General features: G+C 41.1%; 1 protein-coding gene across 2 annotated transcripts in view; it reads right to left on the bottom strand.

Moving 5' to 3' along the window:
- Nucleotides 1–24,983, bottom strand: part of LOC114665897 (deoxynucleoside triphosphate triphosphohydrolase SAMHD1-like) — a 157,565-nt gene that overhangs the window by 93,459 nt on the left and 39,123 nt on the right. The window contains exons 1-2 of one of the 2 annotated variants that reach the window (XM_028820552.2): nt 12,666–12,861; nt 10,168–10,213 (exon numbers count right to left, since the gene is read on the bottom strand). In XM_028820552.2, coding sequence (XP_028676385.1) covers nt 10,168–10,213; nt 12,666–12,747 — 128 coding nt within the window. In that variant the 5' untranslated portion in view covers nt 12,748–12,861. Of the gene's footprint in view, nt 1–10,167; nt 10,214–12,665; nt 12,862–24,983 lie in introns of those variants that run through there. The other variant, XM_051919609.1, reaches the window with a different exon arrangement.

The raw sequence follows: 24,983 nt of genomic DNA, 5'->3' as shown, positions 1-24,983 counted from the left end.
GTAATGATTTAACAGATTCCAAATTATCTGCCAGTTCTCCTAGCTAGGTATCATCTGCAGACTTTACCTGCTTGTTACTTATCCAAATTATTTACATATATTAAAAATATCAGCGGCGCTTGCATTGCCCCCCAGGGCACCACTCTTATGTGACACCTTATTAAATGTTTTCTGAAAGTCCAGATAAATGTTATTTTGTTGCTCCCTCATGGAATTCTAGCATTTTAGAAAACATGACGTCCCTCATCTGAACCCATGCTGACTGTTCAGCAGAATGTCTGTACATGCCATGTGCTGCTCAATCTTATCCTTAATAATTCCTTCCATTTATTTTCCTGTGATGCATGTTAAGCTTACTGGTCTATAGTTGTTTGGATCTGCCTGATCACTTTTTTTACATGATGTGATATTTACCATTTTTCAGTCCTTTGGAAAGTCCCCAGTGCAAAATGATTTCTTAAAAATATGCATCAAGGGTTTATATACGTATGTACTTGCTAACCTCCTTAAGAACTTGATGGTAAATATTACCTGGTTCTGGAGATTTGTTTGATTTCAGCCTATTTAATCTGATCAGTACTCCTCTCTCTACAATTTCCAAATCACTCAGTACCGCTTTATTTGCCCTATTTTCCACTGGGAGGTTATACACTTCCCACATGTGAAGACCTCAGAAAAATGTGAGTTTAGAGCATCTGCTATTTCACTTTCTGTATTTTTTAATCCCCCTTTACTATTCGTGATGCACTTCACCTCCTGTTTGACTGTTCTTTTACTTACTCAAATACTGAAAGAATCACTTAGGGCCAGCCTTCATCTTATCTGCTATATTTCTCTCTAACTGCCTTTAAGCTCCCCTAATATCCTTCTTAATGGTTACTCTCATGACCTCATACACCCTACGATTCACATTGGACTTACTAGTCTTATAAGCCTTATACAGCTGTTTTTTTTTCATTTGTAACTTTATTTTGTCTCCTTACTTTTCCTACTAATTCCAAATTTAGGGATGTACCTGTCCTGCATTATATGTAAAACATTTTTAAATCTGTTCCACTGCTCCTTTCAGAGAAAGAAAATCAATTTGTTAGAATGGCCCAATCATCTGACTTTCATACAATTGACAATTTGTGAAAGGAACTAAAGATCAGTGTTTACAAGAGGGCCCCCCCAGAATCTTCAAGATTTAAAGACAATCACTTTAGAAGAATGGGTCACAATCACACCTGAGCACTGCAGACGATTGGCTTCTTCATACAGCAAACGTCCTGAAGTAGTTATAACAAACAAAGGCTTCTCCGCTAAGTTTTTAGTTAGCATGTTCAATACTTTTTCCCTTTATCGTTCCAGTTTATTACACATACCTTTATTTATGGCCTTTATATTTCTGGATTTCTTGAGCTAATACGAATATCTGGTGAGAATAGCCTCATTGGAAATATATTTACTGAAAAAAGTATTGACGTGTTCAATAATTATTTTCCCCACTGTATGTCATTTGTTCCAACCCATCCCTGCTGTTGCCAACAGCCTATCCACCTGTCCAGGAAAGTCTCCCACCTGTGTACTTGGAAGACAAAACACTGTGCAAGATCCTCTGTCTCTGGAGCAAACCTGTGTCTCAACCCTTGTAATAATCGAGTCTCCCACAGTCATAACTTCTTTCTTTCTGGGGATTGTTTTTTAAGGTGTCCCATTCTGCGTTTGGGGAACAACTTAAGGGCTTAGTCAACTATATTACCACCCTGGAACACATGAGGTCGCTAGGCAACAACACTTTCCTCTTCTCCTCTCCCCTCTGCAAAAAGGAAGATTGACATCAATCACGATGTCACTTCTGGGGTGACTCCACCTGAATCTGCCTCTTCCTCCCAGAAACCATCATTACCTTAAGAGCAGCCATCTTGGACAGACTCAGTCTTCTAGGAAAAAGTCTCAATGATATTGTGCTTAACACACATTTTTTGTGTGCCTTTTGTGCCAATACAATATATGGTGTTTGCTGTTAAAGTGCCCCAGACCCTTTATAATTGTCTGTCTTCTTCTTACAGTGGCGTAGTCAACAGGATCATTGGGGAAATGACTGAACCCCAGGACATTATGGACTTGCTACAGCGAATGGCAGCAGAGATACAGGCACTTAAAGTTCTGTTCAACAGAAAACTTAACTTGCCGAGGTGGAGGTATGTAGCTAAGCACGTGTTGCCCTTCAGAAAGACCTACAGATAGGTCCATCACAGGTATTATTACCTCTCCATCCAGATGGCAATACTGAAACTTATTTTCTTATTTTTGAGTAAACCTCCACCTGCCACCATTGGAATCGCACTGAGTGGGCTTATATACTGGCACCCTTCCTACGAGGACCAGTGGAATGAACTTACTATGATCTCGAGAGAACTGACATGGGTGATTATGACAGACTTAAGTCAGAGGTCCTGCTCAGGTATGGGAACAAGCGAGGGCTTGCCATGAGTGGAATTTTGACCCCGACACCCTCACCAGGTCCAAAGGTTAATGATCTGGGGGCAAGTTGGCTGTTGGCTAAAACCTGAGGTCAATTCGTCTAAACAAATCACAGAGTTGGTGGCTTGTGATTTTTTAGTCCAAGTTCTTCCAGAACATCTAGCCCACCTGGTCAAGAGGCAAGAATATAAAAGCATGGATAGCCTGATTGAACGACACCGTGTCATCTCTCAAGTAGAAAGATGTGGTAGGCATATGTTATATACTTTTGTGACAGTGGGAAAGTGGTACAACCAGTGTAATCTGTATTCACAGGGGTACCAAGTGGTATAGTTTCACACGATGTATTATTACTTATAAGGGGCTTACACAGAAAATCATAGTGGTTGTGATGCTCAGCACCCCTTATCCCAAAATCCTTGGGCGGGACTGGTCGAATAAAATAAGGGAAAGCATGAACGCCACCATTAAGAAAAAGTTAGGCCTAATATTTGAAGATGATAATTCATCCCAAGTTGTTCCCATGCTGTGCATATAACAGGGGACTGCCCAAATACATTGTGCCACCCAATGGGACAAGGGCGATGTACGCACGTTGCAGTCTGATGATGTAAGGTGAGGCGAAGGACGCGACGCACGACATAACTCTGCCTGGTGACATCCAAACTGATCCCCTTAATCAGCTGCACTTCCAATTTAGACAAAACTCGGGCTCCTTTAAATGGGAGCAATGGAATTATGATTCCTTAAAGTTTGCTCTGAATGCTATTGTGCTGATTGATACTCAACACATCAATTATCCTATACCCTATGGACCGCACTTTGCTTTGAAAAACGATTTACTCTATCGGGTAGCTGAGCATGAGGGTGAGGTAAGGTCATTGCTGGCACATGCCCACCTTATTTGCACCACTTAGGGGCTGAGAAGACTCTGATTTTATTGGCCAGGGATTAACGAGGAGGTCCTCTGCTTTTGTGTCTTCTGTCTGGAATGTCAGCTGAGGCAGATTCCTCGGAAGGACTGTGCTCCTCTCGTTCCTGTCCTGCTCATTAATATTCCGTTTGAGCGACCTGGGGTCAATATTGTGGGATCCCTAAAACCCAATGCTAGATGCCTTAAGTACATTTTAGTGATGGTGAACTATGTTACCCGATACCCGGAAGCAATCCAATTGAGAGTGACGAACTCAAAAAATATTGCATGGGAACTTATCGGGGTGTTTGCGAGGGTCGGGATTCCTAAAAAGATCCTAATGGATCAAGGGACTTACCTTGGATACGTTCAGGGAGGTGGCTAAATTACTCTGAGTTGAGCATTTGAAAACCTCTGTATATATTACCCCCAGACAGATGGTTTAGTAGAGTATTTTAATCAAATGCTCAAACAGATGCTCCGCAAAGTGGTCAGCGAGGATGGGAGGAATTGGGATGTTACTTTCCCTCATTTTGTTTGCCTACCAGAAGGTCCAACAAACCTCCACGGGCTTCTCACCTTTTGAATTATTATATGGGCGACAACCAAGGGGCATTCAGGACATTTTAAAGGAAGGATGGGAAGAGGAGGCCAATCCTTCGACATATATTCTAGAATATATCACACAATTATGTGTGAGATTCGATAAAATTAGACCTATCCTAAAAGAAAACATTGAATGTGTGCAATCACGTTACAGCAGAAGCATGACTGTCACAGAGTTTGACCCCGGGACCATGTTATGGTTCTTGTCCCAACGTCCCATTCTAGATTATTGGCTCATTGGCAGGGCCCCCATGAAGTTAAGGAAAGGAAAGATATGGTTAATGGCTGGCTGAACGAGTATTTCACGTCAATCTCTTGAAGCTGTGCAAAGAAAGGGTTCTAGATCCTTACTCCACTTCCCCTCGCTCCTTTGCATCCAACAACCTAGTTATGAATTAACTTCCATAAAAAGACAAGAGCTTGAAGGAGCTATCTCGTCAATTCTGGTTGTTGTGAATGAGAGACCTGGAAGGACCTCCTTGACTGTGCACAATATTGTTACCGAACCAGGGATCATCATCCAAGAATGCCTATATTGACCTCCGGAACCTAAACGTACTGAAGTCAAACTAGAGATCAAACATACAGTCGTGGCCAAATGTTTTGAGAATGACACAAATATTGGTTTTCACAAAGTTTGCTGCTTTAGTGTTTTTAGATCTTTTTGTCAGATCTTTCTATGGTATACTGAAGTAGAATTACAAGCATTTCATAAGTTTCAAAGGCTTTTATTGACAGTTACATTACGTTTATGCAAAGAGTCAATATTTGCAGTGTTGGCCCTTCTTTTTCAAGACCTCTGCAATTCGCCCTGACATGCTGTCAATCAACTTCTGGGCCAAATTCTGACTGATGGCAGCCCATTCTTGCATAATCAATGCTTGGAGTTTGTCATAACTTGTGGGTTTTTGATTGTCCACCCGCCTCTTGAGGATTGATCACAAATTTTCAATGGGATTAATGTCTGGGGAGTTTCCTGGCCTTGGCCCAATATTTTGATGTTTTGTTCCCCGAGTCACCTAGTTCTCACTTTTGCCTTATGGCACGGTGCTCCATCATGCAGGAATAGACATTGTTCAGCACCAAACTGTTCTTGGATGGTTGGGAGAAGTTGCTCTCGGAGGATGTTTTGGTACCATTCTTTATTCATGGCTGTGTTCTTAGGAAAAATTGTGAGTGAGCCCACTCCCTTGGGTGAGAAGCAACCCTATACATGAATGGTCTCAGGATGCTTTACTGTTGGCATGACATAGGACTGACAGTAGCGCTCACCTTTTCTTCTCTGGACAATCTTTTTTCTGGACGCCCCAAACAATCAGCAGTCCAATCCCTATACCTTTTGCAAAATATCAATCCGTCCCTGATGTTTTTCATGGAGTGAAGTGGCGTATTTGCTAACCTTCTTGACATCAGGCTATCCTCCCAAAGTCTTCATTTCACTTTGCGTGCAGATGCACTCACACCTGCCTGCTGCCATTCCTGAGAAAGCTCTGCACTGGTGGTGCCCTGATCCCGCAGCTGAATCAACTTTAGGAGACGGTCCTGGCGCATGCTGGACTTTCTTATGCGCACTGAAGCCTTCTTCACAACGGTAGTGGAAATGTTTTTTTTGGGATTAAGTTCATTTTCATGGCAAAGAGGGACTTTGCAATTAATTGCAATTCATATGATCAATGATCATAACACTTTGGAGTATATGCAAATTGGCATCATAAAAACTGAGGCAGCAAACTCTGTGAAAATTAATATTTGTGTCATTCTGAAAATTTTTGGCCACGACTGTATGTTGAACTTGAACGTAATAGAGGAGAGTTTAAGTACTTGGTCCAGTCCCATTGTATTGGTCACTAAGCCTGACATGAGTTGGTGCTTCTGCAATGACTTCCGCCGGCTTAATCAGATATCACAGTTTGATGTGTACCCAATGTGCTGAGTGGATGAACTTCTCAAAAGGCTCAGACAGGCACAGTACTTGACCACTTTAGACATGATGAAAGGGTATTGGCAAATTCCCTTTGCGGAATTCGTGAAGGAAAAGACTGCATGTAGTACCCCGAGTGCCCTTATTGTTTGAAAGTTGCTGCCATTGTAAATTGGCCCCATCCAAAAATCTTAAGAGGCAAGTACAAGCTTTCCTAGGACTAGTGGGGTATTATCCCAAGTTCTCCTAGAGAGCTGCCCCTTTATCTGGCCTAACAAAGAAATGTGCTCCCAGTTCTGTGGCGATGGATGGTAAAACAGATGCTGCATTCTGATACCTTAAAGAGGCCCTTATGTCAACACCTGTATTGATAACGCCAAATTTTTCTCTATCTTCTATATTGCAGACCGATGCTTTGGACACAGGCTTCTTGATCCAAAGCATTGATGGTGTTGAACACCCTATGATGTACCTAAGTTGGAAACTGTTGGATTGGGAGACGAGGTATGTGGCGGTGGAATGAGAAACCCTGGCGATCAAATGGGCTATTAATCAGCTTAGGTATTACCTCCTGGGATGTAAATTCACACTGGTGATAGACCATGCTGCTTTATAGTGGATGGCCCTACACAGGGAGACTAATCCTCACGTAACTAGGTGTTTTTTAGACCTTTAACCTTTTAGATTTAAAGTTATACATTGCTGGGGTACTCTTCATGCCAAAGCCAATGCGCTGTCTCACATTCATGGCCTCATGGCTCGGATCACCCAACCGATGGATCTTTTACTGTCTATACACATGTGCTAGGTAATGACACTTTTCTCTTCTCCTCTCCCCTCTGCAGGAAAGAGGACTGACGTGCTGCCAATCATGGCATCACTTCGGGGGTCACTCCACCTGAATCAGCCTCTTCCTCCCAGGAACCATCATTACCAGAAGAGTAGCCATCTTGGGCAGACTCAATCTACTAGGAAAAAGTCTCAACGATCTTGCGCCTAACACATCTTTTTTGCTCTTTATGCACCAATTCAATATACAATGTTTGCCGTTAAGGTGCCCCACACCCTTTATATATATATATATATATATATATATATATATATATTAAGAAGACAATTATATATATATATATATATATATATATATATATATATATATATATATATATATAGTCATATGAAAAAGTTTGGGAACCCCTCCCTGCATAAAAGTAATAATTTATTTTCAACAAAAAAGATAACAGTGATATGTCTTTCATTTCCTAGGAACATCTGTGTACTGGGGTGTTTTCTGAGCAAAGATTTTTAGTGAAGCAGTATTTAGTTGTATGAAATTAAATGAAATGTGAAAAACTGGCTGTGCAAAAATGTGGGTCCCCTTGTAATTTTGCTGATTTGAATGCATGTCACTGCTCAATGCTGATTACTTGCAACACCAAATTGGTTGGATGAGCTCGTTAAGCCTTGAACTTCATAGACAGGTGTATCCAATCATGAGATATAAAGGTATTTAAGGTGGTCAATTGCAAGTTGTGCTTCCTTCCCTTTGACTCTCCTCTGAAGAGTGACAGCATGGGATCCTCAAAGCAACTCTCAAAAGATCTGAAAACAAAGATTGTTCAGTGTCATGGTTTAGGGGAAGGCTACAAAAAGCTCTCTCAGAGGTTTAAACGGTCAGTTTCAACTGTAAGGAAAGGAATCAGGAAATGGAAGGCCACAGGCACAGTTGCTGTTAAACCCAGCAGGTCTGGCAGGGGAAGAAAAATACAGGAGCGGCATATGTGGAGGATTGTGAGAATGGTTACAGACAACCCACAGATCACCTCCAAAGACCTGCAAGAACATCTTGCTGCAGACGGTGTATCTGTACATCGTTCTACAATTCAGTGCAATTTGCACAAAGAACATCTGTATGGCAGGGTGATGAGAAAGAAGCCCTTTCTGCACTCACGCCACAAACAGAATCGCTTGTTGTATGCAAAAGTCGAGGGTTGGATGAATTCAACCCAATATCAACAAATTCTTCAGGATAATGTTCAAACATCAGTCACAAAGTTGAAGTTACACAGGCGTTGGATATTCCAACAAGACAATGACCCAAAACACAGTTCGAAATCTACAAAGGCATTCATGCAGAGGGAGAAGTACAATGTTCTGGAATGGCTGTCACAGTCCCCTGACTTGAATATCATCGAAAATCTATGGGATGATTTGAAACAGGCTGTCCAGTCTCGACAGCCATCAAATTTAACTGAAGAGATTTTGTATGAAGAATGGTCAAAAATGCCTCCATCCAGAATCCAGACACTCATCAAAGGCTATAGGAGGACAGCGTCTAGAGGCTGTTATATTTGCAAAAGGAGGCTCAACTAAGTATTGATGTCATATCTCTGTTGGCTGCCCAAATGTATGCACCTGTCTAATTTTGTTATGATGTATATTGCATATTTTCTGTTAATCCAATAAACTTAATGTCACTGCTGAAATACTACTGTTTCCATAACGCATGAAATATATTAAAAGGAAGTTGCTACTTTGAAAGCTCAGCCAATGAGAAACTAAAATCCAAAGAATTAGGAGGGGTTCCCAAACTTTTTCATATGACTGTACAGTATATATATATTGTCAAACATGTGTGCATGGGAGGCAGCTAAAGGGCTCAAATGATAATATTCCATGGTGGACCAGGGAGTAACAGTGTGCACTGACCCTTTCTGCCTTTCTCCTGCAAACCACCCAAGAGAAATTCCGCCTGGGCCAGTCAACGTCACTTTTGATTGATGTTTTTTTCCAGCCAAATCTTCCAAAAAATGGAGGCAGGCTAAACTGGGCTACCGCAAACCTTTTTCTGTGTTCTCTTTTATTTACTACATACTATTACTACTTTAGATATAGTTATAGAAGTAATAGTAGTCAAACTTAACCTCACTCAACAACTTAAAACACTGTTAAGATGTTTTATGATATGCAATGGATTTCTTTTTTGAATGTGCCAAATTTTCTTTGGACCAAGGTTTGTTACCCTCTTCCCAGGTTTGCTTGGGCAGACCCTTGTGCCCTCAGTTTTTACAGCACACCAATCCTCAAATGTGTCAGAACATAAGAACATGAGAAATCTAACAAATGACAGGAGACCATTCAGTCCATCAGGCCCGTTTGTTTAGCTAATAGCTAAGCTGTCCCCATATCTCATCCAGATACCTCTTAAGGTTCTCAAGGTTTCAACTCTATGTCTCGGTAGTTTATTCCAGAGTCCCACAACTCTTTGTGTAAAGAATTGCTTCTTGGTTTCAGTTTTAAACACACTTCCCCATATTAATTAATGTGCTCATGTGTAGCATAAATTTAACAGTTGCACCTTGGCGTGTGAAAACTGGATCCCTCTTCACCGATCCTTATGTTGATTTATTTATAACTTAAATTTAAATGGTGTGTGATCTTGCAAATCTCATTAAATTAGAGTAATCATTATTGTAATCATGAATCACATTCACTCGTACTTATGTATAATGCGAATTAGCACTTTGCTGCTAATTTAAAACTTATAAACATTCATTCACATTTCTGTGTTCAATGTTGAGTATTTGATGCTGATGTTTTTAATCTTTTTTTTTTCCTTTTAATTTTTTTAATCTTGTTCTTAAGTAATTATACTGTATGGCAAAATATTAATCGACGTTCATTTTCTGTGATATTTTATGGTATTATTCAGTTGACATTTTATCACTACTGTACCTGGTAGTTAACACATTGTGAAACTCATTGTCTCACCCTCATGCAAGGTTAACTAGAGACTGTCTCCTTCCTCGGTCACCATCCAGCTGTGCTGCTGCTGTGATCTTCCACAGCTCCTTCCTTGTGGCTCCAATGTTCTGCCATGTATCCTGCCTTTCCATTCATGCCACAAGCATTGTCTCACAGCATTCTCATGGTGTCAGGAATCACCATCTGCCTCAATTTTCCAAATTCTGCAAGCCAATCCAATTAAGATTCTTCTCGAGATCACCAGCAGCCAAGCACTAAAGCCAATAGCTTTAAGTAGAGGTGTCATTAATTCTACTCTTTATGCACTTGCTTGATGTACGTGTTCTCTCACTCTCACAAACACACCCCCTCTGCAAAGCTTCTTAGTGTGGCACTACCACTTCTGAGAACATCTCTTTCCCAGTTCTATGTGGTCCCACCAGAAATGCCCTGACAAAGACACCACTGTATACATCTATAGAGTATATTTAGTAAAAAATGTTCATAAACTACTTACGGTGGACGATGGGTGGAGGAGATGTTGTCTAGAGTAATTTTTTTTTCTGAAAAATAGAATTATAAAATTAGAACTGGCATTTATGATTTAAGCAATGAATAGACTAACGTAACTTTCTCAAATGCAATGAATTTAATTCAGTGAGAAATATTTTAGAAAGTTAGAGATAAATAAACTTTAAACATCACAAAGGAAACTATAAAAATTAAAAGAGCATAATAAAGATGCAGCTGGCAGAAATGTCTTCCTATAATGCCATCTGCAGCAGTGCATTTGGATCTGTGTGTACCTGAAGATGCTTCACTGATTAGCTCCAATAATAGTGGCATAGTGCTACTACTACATTCCAGAAAGGTGTTATGAAAACAATAACTGTTTGTTTATTCATTTGTACACTCACACAGGTGTTTAGTTCACAAACTGAAACCAAACAGCACAGTATAATTAGCTTCTGTATGAATCTGTAAAATGCTTGCTAACATTCAAATGTTTAGTGTTGTAATTGACTCCCGTGTCCACCTTCTGATGAACACTTTTATGTTGGAATGTCATTTTGCTTCTAGATTTACCAAAGGCTGTGCCTTTTTCCAGGTATGTACACTTTTAATTTGTTTGGTTGCTATGATACATGTCTGGAAATGTACAGTAAACATTACAAATGTACTCTATAGCTTATTAATTGCCATTGATTTAGCTCAGCAACAAGTTAAGAATAATTTGGATATGCCATTTACAAGTCAACCTCAAAACTGAAGACAATTTCACAATTGTGCCTACCATGAATGGGCCAAACTTCAGAAATGCCATAAGTCTGTCCATTAGGCAGAGTGGTCAGCATCACTGCTTTACTGGTTCAATTAAACGTCCCGCCATTACCTGAGTGAAGTCTACATTAGTACTGCTGTTGAGAATATAAATGCTATACATTTGGCACAGCAGACATTTACCTGCATCTGGCCCTTCACTTTTTCCTTTGATAAAATAAAAAAGTAATTCATTCAACTAATACAAACCCATTAATTATTGTTTACAAATTTAAGGCACTTGATTGTAATCATTCTGCAACAGTATATTGGAATGGCCAAAATATTCCAACTGCTATGGCTGCTGTAGCATTGTTGGAAGACATGACAAATGGAAGAATTAGAAGAGAGCACATTTACAGATCATACTGACTTCTTGTCCCATGATGATGACTGGCTTCTAAGTCGATTTAGATTTCCAAGAGTATTCTCTTAGAGCTGTGTGCTGCTAGAATACTAAGATATATACTTGCTTTATCATTTTCATGGTGAAATGCATTAAAGTGTGTATATTATATTTTAAATATAAATTGTTAATTTCATTAAAATAATGCATACTGTTAATGATTAAACATGTAGGGGCACGGTGGCACAGTGCCAGCGCAGCTGCTTTGCAGTAGGGGGGTCAAGTCCCGGGTGTACCATGCCGGGAGTTTGTATGTTTCCCTGGTGGGTTTCCTCAGCATGCTTCAGTTTCCTTCCAAAGTCATGCAGGTTAGGGGATATGGTGAAGCTAAACTGATGTATGTGTGTCCAGTGATGAGTTGGCAACCCGTCCTGAGATTGTTCCTGCCTTGTGCTTAATGCTTGCTGGAACAATCAGTGGGTTCCTATAGGATTAGCACTTCCTCTAACTGACTTTGATATTTCTCTATGATTTTTTTTTAATTCTCTTTCTTGGGTTATACTGTCAATTATATACACCACCTATTGGGGTGAAAAATGCAAATCATTGTATTAGTACAAGCAACAAATGCTTTAGCTTGGGTGTGTCGAGAAAGGGTGAGCATGTCGTAAGTCACATCATAGGACGGTGTTAGGTTTATCTCATGGACTAAACTGATAGTTCATGATTTATCAAACACTGAGCCAGCCAGTAGGAAATAAACAAAATGTTACAGGGAGTTAAATATTTTGGTGATCTGCAACCAGGAATACATTAAATAAAATAAATTCCTTATTAAGAGATGTAGGATAGGGTGGGGTTAGATGTCAGACCCTTACACTACATCTTTGCACCTGCCCTTGCATTTCGGTAGAGCAGGGGACTCTATCCACCTTGTACAATTAAATAACCAATAGCATTCCAATGGATGCTTAAATGTATGAAATAATTGGACAAAAAGATAAAAAGACAGACACCATGCTCATCTAATGTCATATGTAAGGGGTCTGACATTTGACCCCCTCCTGATGGTAAGCATATCATAACTACTGACTGAAATTACAGTATTTTAAGAGAACCACAGCCCTGCGTGCAAAGATCAAAGAAGGGAGAGAAAATGGCTGAGTGGCTGGCTGGATGGAAGGAAGCATCCAGTCACAAACTGGAGTTCTAAATATTTTAAACTGTTGAGCTGTGCTGTATGTGAAAGAAACTGCAAAACATTACAAATTATTTCAGGCTAGAAATGTAGACAACAAAAAAAAAATAAAATAAAACTAAAAAAAATCCTGCTGTAGTTTCCATTTTACCTTTAATGTAGGTGCACACCTCTTTTCGGTAGCCAAGTCCTTCTGCTATGCCTTGCATTAGTTCAACTTCTTTCTGACTCATTTTTTTTTTTTTTGCTTTTGGTGTGATGACCAAATGGTACCTCTTCAAAGATGTTTAACAAATCAAAGCTTCAGCTGCCCTCTGTCAAGAACAAGCTCACAGTGAAGGAAGCAAATAAAACACTCTTATAATAATCCCGTAGTTTGGTGTCATATTACCAAGAATTACAAACTCATTGTTACTTGGTAACCTAATGAGAGATATTAAAAACATAAGGGAGGAGTTCGTTGAATAGTACGTAATGGGATGTAGCACACCTCAGTCAACTTATATTCTGATGGTGAGCCACTTAACAACAAAAATGTTTTGCATTCTTGACCTGAAAGGCCTTTGGCCACTCCAATAGGCAACTGTGAAGGAAAAAAAAATTAAAAGGGACCTGAAAGGTGAACCCAGCCTAAGGGGCAGAAACTGACAGCTGGGTCTGTTCCTTCCCTTGGCAAATCAGAAATAGAAACTCAAAAAACTTCCTTAAGCTGATTGACCCAAGAAAACAGACTGAGGTTGAACATGTTGACCTGGTCCTTGGCTATAAAAGGCAGAGGAGTAGTGAGGAAATGGCCACCATTTGTCTCAAAGTGTGTGCTTACTGTAAGATATCTCAGTGAGGGTGCACCTTAACCCTTTAAGATTTATTTTGCTTTTACTCTCAGGACATTCACAGTATTGAGAAAACAGAACATCATCGTCACATGTCTCATACAATAACATGCTGGCACGCATCCATTTAACCATTTCCCTAACTTGCTTATCTGTTGTAGGGATGGAGGGCAGCTGGAACCAATCCCAGCAAACACTGGGTACAATGCAGGAACAACATCTGGACAGGGCATCAACCCATTGCAAGGTGATCAGACACACACTAATTTAACATCACCAATCCACTTAACCTGCATAACCGGAGTAGCTACAGGCTCTGTATTTGAATACATACAAATACTGTATTCAAAGTGAAATATTCCAAACTGTAGTTTTTCTTCTGATGCCAGTCTATGCAAATTCATAGTTAGGCCATGTTGTATGAAGAATAATCATCCAAAAAATGAACAAAATACAATCCCAGGGGGTCATAACTATAAATCAAAGCACATACAATGTGTGATGATGGTCCAGTGTGTAGCCAAATATTCAGTTTAAAATAAGGAAACTTCAAATAAAAGCACTGAAAATCTCAGCCACTTCTTTGCGAATACTGCTATTTTATGTCATCAGTTATTTTTATGATATGATTAGTACTGAACTGGGCACTGCAGTCCTGTGTCAGCAAGGTGAAAAACTGAGGAGAGAGAATGCAGCCCTGTGGTTCTCAGAGTGATGGTGCTGGAGATGTTGTTGTGAACTCCCTGGGGCTGTGCTGTAAGGAAGTCCAAAATCCAATTGTACAATGATGCATTCAGTCCTAATCATCTATGTTTAGATGTTAGCCTCTGTGGAATAATTGTATTAAATACTGAGCTGAAGTCTATCAACAGCCTTCTGGCGTATGTATTTTTTTGTCCATGTGATATAGGGCGAGATAGAAAACCATGGAAATATCATCATTGGTGGATCGATTTGAGCAATACGCAAATTGTAGTGGACACATGGAACTTGGAAGTTTGATGTATGAGATGACTATACTCTCAAAGCACTTCATAGATAGATAGATAGATAGATAGATAGAGTGCATCCTTAATCCATTTTGGAATAAGGCTGTAACATAACAAAATGTGGAAAAAGTGATGTGCTGTGAATACTTTCCAGAAGCACTGTAGATAGATAGATACTTTATTAATCACAAGGGGAAATTCACATACTCCAGCAGCAGCATACTGATAAAGGAAATATTAAAGAGTGATAACAATGCAGGTATAACAGACAATAACTTTGAAAAATGTTAACGTTTACCCCCCAGGTGGAATTGAAGAGTCGCATAGTGTGGGGGAGGAACGATCTCCTCAGTCTGTCAGTGGAGCAGGACGGTGATAGCAGTCTGTCGCTGAAGCTGCTCCTCTGTCTGGAGATGACACTGTTCAGTGGATGCAGTGGATTCTCCATGATTGATAGGAGCCTGCTCAGCGCCCGTCGCTCTGCCACGGATGTCAAACTGTCCAGCTCCGTGCCTACAATAGAGCCTGCCTTCCTCACCAGTTTGTCCAGGTGTGAGGCGTCCTTCTTCTTTATGCTGCCTCAACAGCACACCACTGCGTAGAAGAGGGTGCTCGCCACAACCGTCTGATAGAACATCTGCAGCATCTCATTGCAGATGTTGAAGGACACCAGCCTTCTAAGGAAGTATAGTCGGCTCTGTCCTTTCTTACACAGAGCATCAGTATTGGCAGTCCAGTTCAGTTTATCATCCAGCTGCACTCCCAGGTATTTATAGGTTTGCACCCTCTGCACACAGTCACCTCTGATGATCACGGGGTCCATGAGGGGTCTGGGCCTCCTAAAATCCACCACCAGCTCCTTGGTTTTGCTGGTGTTCAGGTGTAGGTGGTTTGAGTCGCACCATTTAACAAAGTCCTTGATTAGGTCCCTATACTCCTCCTCCTGCCCACTCCTGATAATTATATATAATAATTATAATGATATAATAATATAAGGATATAATGATAATGATAATATCATGATAATTGATGTAAGGGTTACCGGACTGTAGCCATTCAAGAATGTCACCATTTGCTTCTTCTATATTGGTATGATAGTGGTAGCCTTAAAGCACACTGGTACAGCTGCTTGGGATATATTGAAAATGCTCGTGAAGAAGTCACCTAGCTGACCCTCACATTGTTTAATCACTTGTCCAGGTGTGTTGTCCTATCCTGCAGCTTTGCATGGATTGACCCTAAAAAGCTTTCCATCACCTCATCTGTCATCAGACAGGCCACGTGGTCATTTAGGCGAGGAGAAGTGGGCATCAAAGTGTACATAAAAGGTACTTAATATGTCAGGGAGAGAGGCATTAGCAGCACAGTCAGTTTCTCTGGTGGAAGAATCCTGTAGTGTGTGAGGGCTTGGAATCTTTGCCATATGCATAGTGGGTCCTTGGTGTCCAAAATAAGACCTTGTTCTTTATTCCCAAATGCCCATTTTGCTGCTTTGATGGCCTGGGACAAGTTCTCCCTGGCCAATTCAATTCAAACTAGAATTTAAATAAGACATTCTTTACCCAATTAGGTGGGTCCAATGCAATTCTTCCAAATCAGTAAGATGGTGAGTGAGGAGTACAGTGGAAGAAGGAACACCAGATTTTTCAAGAGTGTTGCCCCATCTAGTCTTATCCTGAATAAGATCACTTGAGGTCATGGAGTAATTGTAAATATAAATCTATCTGACAACTACACAAAGATTTTTTCTTGGCGTCGGACATTCCAAAAATGCATATCCTATTGAGGTATGGGTTTAATGATGATGGTTGTCAAACTTACCAAAAATTAAGATTTGGATATTCAGGTTAAAAGTATGTAAAAATTTGTATACATTCAAATGTAGCTTAAATATTCTTGGTGTTGTATATACTGTATGTTTGTACAATATGTGCTTTTTATATATCTTATTGAAACAATTATGGTTGAGATTTTAAAAACTGCAACTTTCAAATGAATGTAACACTTGAAGAAAACAAAGCCCATCACAAAAATTGGACTGTCAGGAGATACCAAAAGACAGTTTAAGAGAAAGGGCAGTTTGCCCACAACAGTGCAGGCAAAATTGCTTGTGAATGCTTAAAATAAATTAAATCATTAAATACAAAAAAATACACCATTCAGACATCAGATGATGTGTGTGAGATCGGAGCTGACTTGCTGTTTCACAGCATGCGACTCCAGTTCAGTTGTGTTGTGGAGCAAGCGATCAATGAATTAAAGACGGAACTGCAATCGGCTCCTTTTCCATTTTTACTACTCTGCAGTGTGCTTGACGTTGTTTTTAATATAATATAGTACAATTAATTTTAATCATTTTACTTTTTCTCATAGACTGTAAACCATTAAAGTGCTTATACGCACTGTTGCTTAATAGACTCAGATGAATGGGATGCTTGAAAACTTAGCCCTTCACAAGAGCAATATTCTCAGTGTGCACAAAATAACACAATCAAAGAGAAAGCAGAGTGGAGGACACTTTGGACTGCTTGTAATACACATTATAAACCATAACAAAAATCACTTATGACTGTTCAAACATTGTGATGGACGACCGGCTACAGACTCCGGTCGCCACCCCCAGGCCGCTAGGAGGAGCCCTCCGGACAGCATGATGGTGCCCCGAGTTCCAGCAGGGCCTCATGGACTTTGTAGTTTGTATACACAGCCCTGCTGGATACCTTGGGGACCACCGGGAGTCGCTGTAGGGGGGCTAGTGGGCTCTTGCGTACCCTATAACCCGGGAGTGCGTCACAGTCACGTGACCGGAGGAAACGACGTGCTCCCGGGATGAAGAAGACTGTTTGCCCTGACTTGTGGGTTGTGCCAGGAACCACTTCCGGGTCAGGGGCTATAAAAGGACTGTGGGAAGCCCAGTACACTGAGCTGAGCTGGGAGGTAGGGTGGCGAAGTGTCTGGGTGAGGAGGATTGTGGTTATTGAGAGAGTTTGTGATTTATATGAGTAGTGTGGTGTGGAGAGTGCTTTGTGCACCGTATATTTATAAAATAAAGAATAGTTATACTTTCACCTGGTCATCAGAGTGGTACCGGAGGGTTCAAGAGGTGGACAAAGGGCTTATTTGCTACAACATGTTAATAGAGTTTCTGCCAGCTATGCTTTTTTTTTGTTCCTGGGAGTCAGGAGAATAAGAAATCTGACTGCCACACTCAGCTTTTATTAAATTTAGGGTCTTTTATCCTGTACGTGTTTCGCAATGTAGTCAATGTTGCATTATAATGGTCTTTAAGTATTTCCACATGATAATTAGGTATTCATTTAGCAGATGAACTTATTCGCAGAAACTTAGAAAATATTCTGTAAAAATAGAGTTTGAGTGTTTATCAGGAAACTATTATGTTAAAAACAGAACCAAAATTTAAAGCAAAGCGTAAGACACATACAGTATGCAATAGGTCTGTTACACTAGACAAGATGTGATACTTTGTAGCACTGGACGACAGTTCAAGTGTCATGGGTAGGAGCAATCAGTCAATGGTATAAATCTCAATGGCATTTCTCTCTTTCTATTTCCACATTGCAGCTGCAACAAAAATGTAATACGGCTGATCTGAATATCTGTATTTTTAATAACATCTTATTGTTTTAAGCAACTCAGACTACATGTGAAGCCAAAGTAGATAAATGAGCAATCTCTTTAAAATAGTGATTTTTAAATCAGAAATATGGTAGTTACTTTCCATTGTTATTAATGATAAAGGAAACCAGCTTTTGCTTAGTGTGTTGGATGCCTAACAGTTCTAGCACAAAGCAGCAGTAAGTCAGGGAGCTCCTTTTCAAGGATGAACCAAAAACACAATTGGTAGCAGAACAATTCTTTTATAGTGCCAAATAAGTGTTTGAAAATCTCTTTTTGGTACAACTGCAAATCTAAGGGCATAACTGGGAGGAGGAAAAATAACATCTGTCCTAAAATGTGTTGTAAAGGGGTGTATTTAAAAAGCAAATAGCTTATTGTAGAACTGATATGACGGCCACAGATAACACTGTTCACAATCCAAGTCTTGTCCTCAACATATTCTGGAAATTCAAGCCAACATATGTGCATGACATGCACGATTTATAAAAAAAATGACACCATGATTACTACAAACTGATGAAATGTCTTATTTGGCTGTGGCTGATTTCCACTCAGTACCGCAGATTCTAATGAAAAGCTCCTACTTCCAATTTTGCCTTTCATCATTCGAGGGTTTGTGCTTTAGGATAAGTTGGTAATTTGTAGAAATGCTGCCTGTATCTTGATTCTCATCAGACAGTACAATTTCAACCATGGATACTAATGGAAGCATGGGCAGATTTATTTTAACCTAGTTTCTACATTACATATAATATGTGTTGTAATGTTTCTAAACTCGTTTCAGACTCCCCCCAACTGATGACACGCCAAAGAGCATCCCAAAGTGCGATCGCAGCATCTATGGAAGACAGTTTATCAGTTAACAATGGCAGGTTGCAAGATGGTCCTCTATTGTGGTAGAGCATTAGCAGCGCAGGCAGGAGGCACAAAAACGTAATTTTGACAAGACGAGTAAACTCTCGTTTGGGACTCTCCCCCACCAGAACAGCATGCAAGAAAAGAATCCCGAAGCACGACCACCACGTCTATGGAAGACACTTGCTAGGGCAACCGTGGGCTCCCAATGTGGAAGTGGCTTGCAGCTAAAGCAGAACTGACTCATTTGCGGTTGTGGTATAAGCACTTGCCGTCGATGGGTGATGCAAGGAACATTATAAATGCAGGGAACAGGATTACTTGGCCACTAACCTGGCCACAATCCTGCCTGACTGCTGTGTCTGTGATTAGGAAAATGGCAGATCCCACTACAATAAATAATTGTGTTGTTCCTGTTTCAAGCTGAATAAAGTTGGTTGTGACAAAGTACTGAGACTCAGCCTCGTGTTTTGGGGTGCAAGACAGGGACTCGCACGTCACATGGTACCAGGAGTGGGGTCCTTGCAACAATGGATCCCCAAGAAATACAGCAAAACCCAGAGCAGGATGAGATTCTGGCGGCCACCACTTCCTTGGCGTGGCCGTGAGATGTGCTGCCGAAGATGGCTTCCTCAGATGACCCTGAGTGTTTCCTATTCTGCTTTGAATGTATGGCAACATTGATGCACTGGGACAGGGGAGCCTGGACAGCTATTTTAGCCCCGTCTTTAACTGGAGAAGCCCTCCAAGCCGTACAGAATCTCCCTCCCAAAAGGCTTGATGATTATGACTACATGAAGCAACAGATCCTCCTCCACACGGCTGTGAGCTCGGTGGTCAAAAGGTGCCAGTTTCAGCTATGACAAATTGAACCGGATCGCCCTGTACGAGGACAGATCCAGGGCTTAGTGGACCTGATTCAAAGCTGGATCCGCAGAGACCCTTTTGAGCACATTGTGGAGAAGCTCGCTATTGATGCAGTCCTGTTAGGGATAGATGAGAGATTTTGTGAGGAAATGCTATGGAAAAATGTCCACTTGCTGCTGGATCTGACCCGCAGACTAGAAGGGGCACAAGCCACCTGGAAACAACGGGGCTATACAGGCTTGACCCCGATTTCGATCCAGCCAGCACAGACCTCCAGGGTTGCCAGCACCATGAGAAGAAGACGCCAGAGTGAGAACACCATAGTGTGGACTAAATGCAGCAGCTTTTTCTGTGACCAACTGGGACATCTGGTTCGGGAATGTCACCTCCCACCTGCACAAACAATGGCTATCAGTTTGGCCCAGAAATGCAGCTCACAAGTTTCCCCCGAGATGTTAAAGGAGGACAATTTTAAGGTCTCTATTACACTGGCCGGATGGGAATGCTCAGCACTGTTGGACTCCGGTAGCGATCTCTGTGTAGTCCAACATGACTTGCTCCAGCAGACTCCTTGTAAGGCTACAGACAAAGTAAACATCCGCTGTATCCATGGGGACATTAAAACAGACACGACTATATTCTTCCCTCTGGGAAGTGCTTTAAGGTTTGGACTGCCATATCCAAGACCACTCCCTGCCTACTCCTAATAGGAAAAAGGAACTTCCCATGGGTCCTAGCCACCTGCAGAGCGCCTACCCCTGGAGTGGATAGAGAGGGGCTCGCCACAGACAATGCTAGTCAAGGAAATGGGTTTGAAATTGAACCAGAGTTGTACAGAGAGCTGGGGGATGAATCCTCAAGTCAAGACCTGGGACAGCTGGCAAACTTTTCCACACTGTCGCACTCACCAACAGTCTCCACAGATCGGACACTCAATACGGACCCGGATGAAGAGGAAATAGCAGTGGGAGGTGAGTGCGATGCTGCATTGGACATGGTAGTGGTGGGAGGCGAGTGCGATTCTGCATCAAACACAGAGAAAGCAGAGACTGTCATCCAGGCGGAGTTTGCTTGCCTACAGTGCACCGATAACAACTTGGATTTTGCATTCAGACAAGCCTATGTCGCAAATGACTCTTATTACTGGGAGAGAGAAAGGACCCGAATTTTAAAACACCTCATTTTTTAATTAAGGATGGTTTACTGTATCAGGTGATTTCTGATTTCATGGGCAATGAGCATATCGAGCAGTTGGTAGTACCAAGTGAGCACACAGAAAAGGTTTTAAAAATTGCTCACAGTCACGTTTTGATGGTCACCTGGGTGCGGAAAAGTCGTGGGAACATATTGGTGAATATGGGCCAGGATGTGGAGTGATTTTGTAAGGCCTATCCCGATTGTCAAATAGTTTCCGCTCACAGACCTGCCCGGTCACCCCTTGCACCAATCCCTATTTTAGACGTCCTCTGAGAGGGTGGGATTAGATATTGTTGGTCCACGTCCCAGGAATAAAAATGGCTTTCAGTATATACTCGTGTTAATTGATTAGGCCACAAGATACCCAGAAGTAGCAGTGCAGCGACAGGCAGACGCCCGAACTATTGCAAAAGCACTCTAGGATATGTTCACACATATTGGTATCCCTTGCAAGATTCTCACTGATCAGGGCGTACCCTTTACGTCTCCACATCATTAAGCAGTTATGCGAAAGTTTCGGAAATTAACCAGTTACACGCCACGGTCTATCATCCGCAGACGAATGGCCTGACTGAATGATTTAATAAATCCCTAAAACAGATGATTCGGCATGTAGCCCATGATGATCCAACTTCTTGGGATACAGTTGTACCTTTTCTCTTGTTTGCTGTCCATGAGGCCCCACCTGCATCAATCAGAATGAGTCCCTTTGAATAATTATTTGGCCGGCGACCACAGGGGGTGTTGGACATTTTTGGGATGAATGTACAGAAAATCGAGAGATGCCCCATGGGGGAAGGTTTGTTGACCGAGTTGTTTCGCTGTAAGAGCAGGTTGCAAGATTGTCCTCTATTGTGGTAGAGCATCAGCAGCGCAAGCAGGAGGCACAAAAATGTAATTTTGACAAGACGAGTAAACTCTCGTTTGGGACACTCCCCAATGGAACGTCACGCTGAAGAGCATCCCGAAGCACGATCACCACGTCTATGGAAGACAACTTATCACTTGCTAGGGCAACCATGGGCTCCCAACGCAGAAGTGGCTCGCAGCTGAAACAGATCCGAGTCAATTGCGGTTGCGGTATAAGCGATTGCAGTTGATGGGTGATGTAAGGAACATTATAAATGCAGGGAACAGGATTACTTGGCCACTAACCTGGCCATGACCCTGCCTGATTGCTATGTCTGTGTTTAAGAGAGTGGTAGATCCCGCTATAATAAATAACCCTGCTGTTCCTGTTTCAAGCTGAATAAAGGGTTTATCCATCCATCCATTACCCAACCCGCTATATCCTAACTACAGGGTCACGGGACTCTGCTGGAGCCAATCCCAGCCAACACAGGGTGCAAGGCAGGAAACAAACGCCGGGCAGGGCGCCAGCCCACTGCAGGGCGCGTATACACACACACACACACACACCAAGCACACACTAGGGACAATTTAGGATCGCCAATACACCTAACCTGCATGTCTTTGGACTGTGGGAGGAAACCGAAGGAAACCCAAGCAAACACGGGGAGAACATGCAAACTCCGCGCAGGGAGGACCTGGGAAGCGAACCCATATTTCTCTAAATTGCGAGGCAGCAGCACTACCACTGCACCACCATGTCACCCTAAAGGGTTTATAATAATAATAATAATTTGGTTTGTGTGGGTATGTTTGTGTGTGTCCTGCGGTGGGTTGGCACCCTGCCCTGGATTGTTTCCTGCCTTGTGCCCTCTGTTGGCTGGGATTGGCTCCAGCAGACCCCCGTGACCCTGTGTTCGGATTCAGCGGGTTGGAAAATGGATGGATGGATGTATTTAAAAGAGAAAAGAGGGAATTGTGAGAGACAGAAGTGTTAATTGAATTGTATTAGGCAACAGAATAATGAAAATTTGCAGAAAGATAAAGAAGCTGGTAAACTAAAATAGAATAAAATTTGATGAGTTAATAAAATAATAAATGTTTAGGAGGAAAGGAAAAAGAAATAGAAAAAATCAAGATAGAAAGGCTAAACAGAAACAAAATAAAACAGGAAATGAAATCAGCCATAGATGTACTAACCATGGACAGTGAAATATTTTAATGTTAGCAACACTAAGGACATTTACAGCATATGTCATACACAATGCATATAGCTTATGAAAACCATTAATAATTTGCAAATCTTTAACTGAGCTGTTTCTCACATTTCCTTATTCCCACCAATGATTACTTCCCTTTGTTCTTTCACATTACTTTCCAGTCCTTGATCAGGCCTCAATCAGATCCTACTCAAGTTTTAAAACATTTACAAAAAGCACTCTAATTTCTTCACTGTATCCTCAGGTGAAGCACAACTGTGGGTCTAATCTTCAGCCACATCCCAGTTCTTTACTGGTTGCATAAGCCCAAAATTTATGTTTACATCATGCATGTATTGTTTCATACCATTACCTGTAGTCCCCTTCTCAACATTCATAAAAGAAAGACCCGGAAAACTGCAGATACCCTTGCATTCAAAATGAATTTGTTTCCTTGTCTGGAGCAGCAGAAGATATTTTCTTGTCTGTGAAATTTATCAAATGTTTACAGCAAAATCTTCAGAGTACATTTTCCTTAATTATGTCTCCCAGGTTTAAATGAAGAACTCACACATGACTGTTTATGTGACATCGTCTTCAGAATCCTTTTTTTCTGTAGAATTTTATTTTAACTTTCTAAGGTACAGTACTTGCTTTTTCATCTATCAGCAGCCACTTATTTTAGCAGATCAAGAGGATTGTTAAATGTATTTGAGATGGGCACCAATTGTATATATGTCTTTTTATTTTACACATTGATACTGTGATTTGTAATGAGAGTAGGGAGCAGGTTGAGGGGACCCTGGAGAGGTGGAGATATGGTCTTCAGAGAAGAGGACTGAAGGTCAGTAGGATTAAGACAGAATACATGAGTGTGAATGAGAGGGAGGTCAGAGGAATGACAAGGAGGCAGGGAGTAGAGTTGGCGAAGGTGGATGAGTTTAAATACTTGGGATCAATAGTACACAATAACACAGAGTATGGAAGAGAGGGAGAAGCTGAAAGAAGAAAAAGAAGATTTCATACAATTTTGTTTGCTCATAAGATTTATCTATGTATTTCACTTCTTCCTTCCCTTGTTGTTTAATAACCTCTATGGTATCTTTCATAACTTTCATCTCCACACCCATCTTAACTATGAACTATCTTAAATACTTCAATTCAGAAACTGTATGATTTTCTGAGAATTTTCCTGCTGTAGTCTTGATATTTGGTTGGTGTGTTGACAGTTGTAGAAGAAAATGGCAAATGAGCACCTGATTTTGTCTAACATGGTGACTGCAAAGGCTCTTCACGTACAGCCCTGCTGCTAGCACTACTACTACCTGGGCTGTACAACTGCAGAGTCAGGTATGTCAGGGCCTGTGTTTGAATATTCCTTATTTGCATCCCCTTGCAGCAAGTCATATTCTGTCACTGTTTTTGGCTCCCCTGCAAATCTTTAGAAGTTTGTTGTTATGATGCAACATTGTACTCTGTATCTTTGGAAACTTCACTAGTAGCATCAGAAAGCAATATATCTGGAGTATTTGAATAATAACAAAGTTAAAGCACTGCCGGCAATGGACAGTCGTCTCAAGCGTCAAGCGGACAAGACCAGCATACTCTTGGGTGTTTTATTTGTTTGATGTCCAATAAATGTCCCAATGTTGATATCTGTGGCCTTCATTGTTCTGAGTGGGGAGAGAAGTAACAGGTTCTCTCTTCTGGTGCGCATATATAAAGCAGATGTATACTTGCCCTCCTTTCAAGAATAGTCTGTCATCACAGTGTCACCTACCCCCTGTTGCCACCACCCTTCAAAATTTAAAAATGTTTGTGAAATCAAGCGTTTTTTTCTTTTATATAATATTCATCTTTAGAAAGGATATAACAGAATGGATATAACACAGCCTAACATGGGAAGCCTGTCCACTCCATAACATACAGCAAAATACAAAATTAATGAAAATGTTCACCCTTAGTTCATGTTACAGGAAATTCTGGCGGTTTTGAAAATTATTTGATTAAAATGAATATAACATTGCATAAAATCTATAAA

Source organism: Erpetoichthys calabaricus, chromosome 15, assembly GCF_900747795.2.
Source record: "Erpetoichthys calabaricus chromosome 15, fErpCal1.3, whole genome shotgun sequence".
NCBI lineage: Eukaryota > Metazoa > Chordata > Cladistia > Polypteriformes > Polypteridae > Erpetoichthys > Erpetoichthys calabaricus.
The sequence above is the reverse complement of the archived record's forward strand: the minus strand, read 5'-3'. Positions and strand labels throughout refer to the sequence as shown.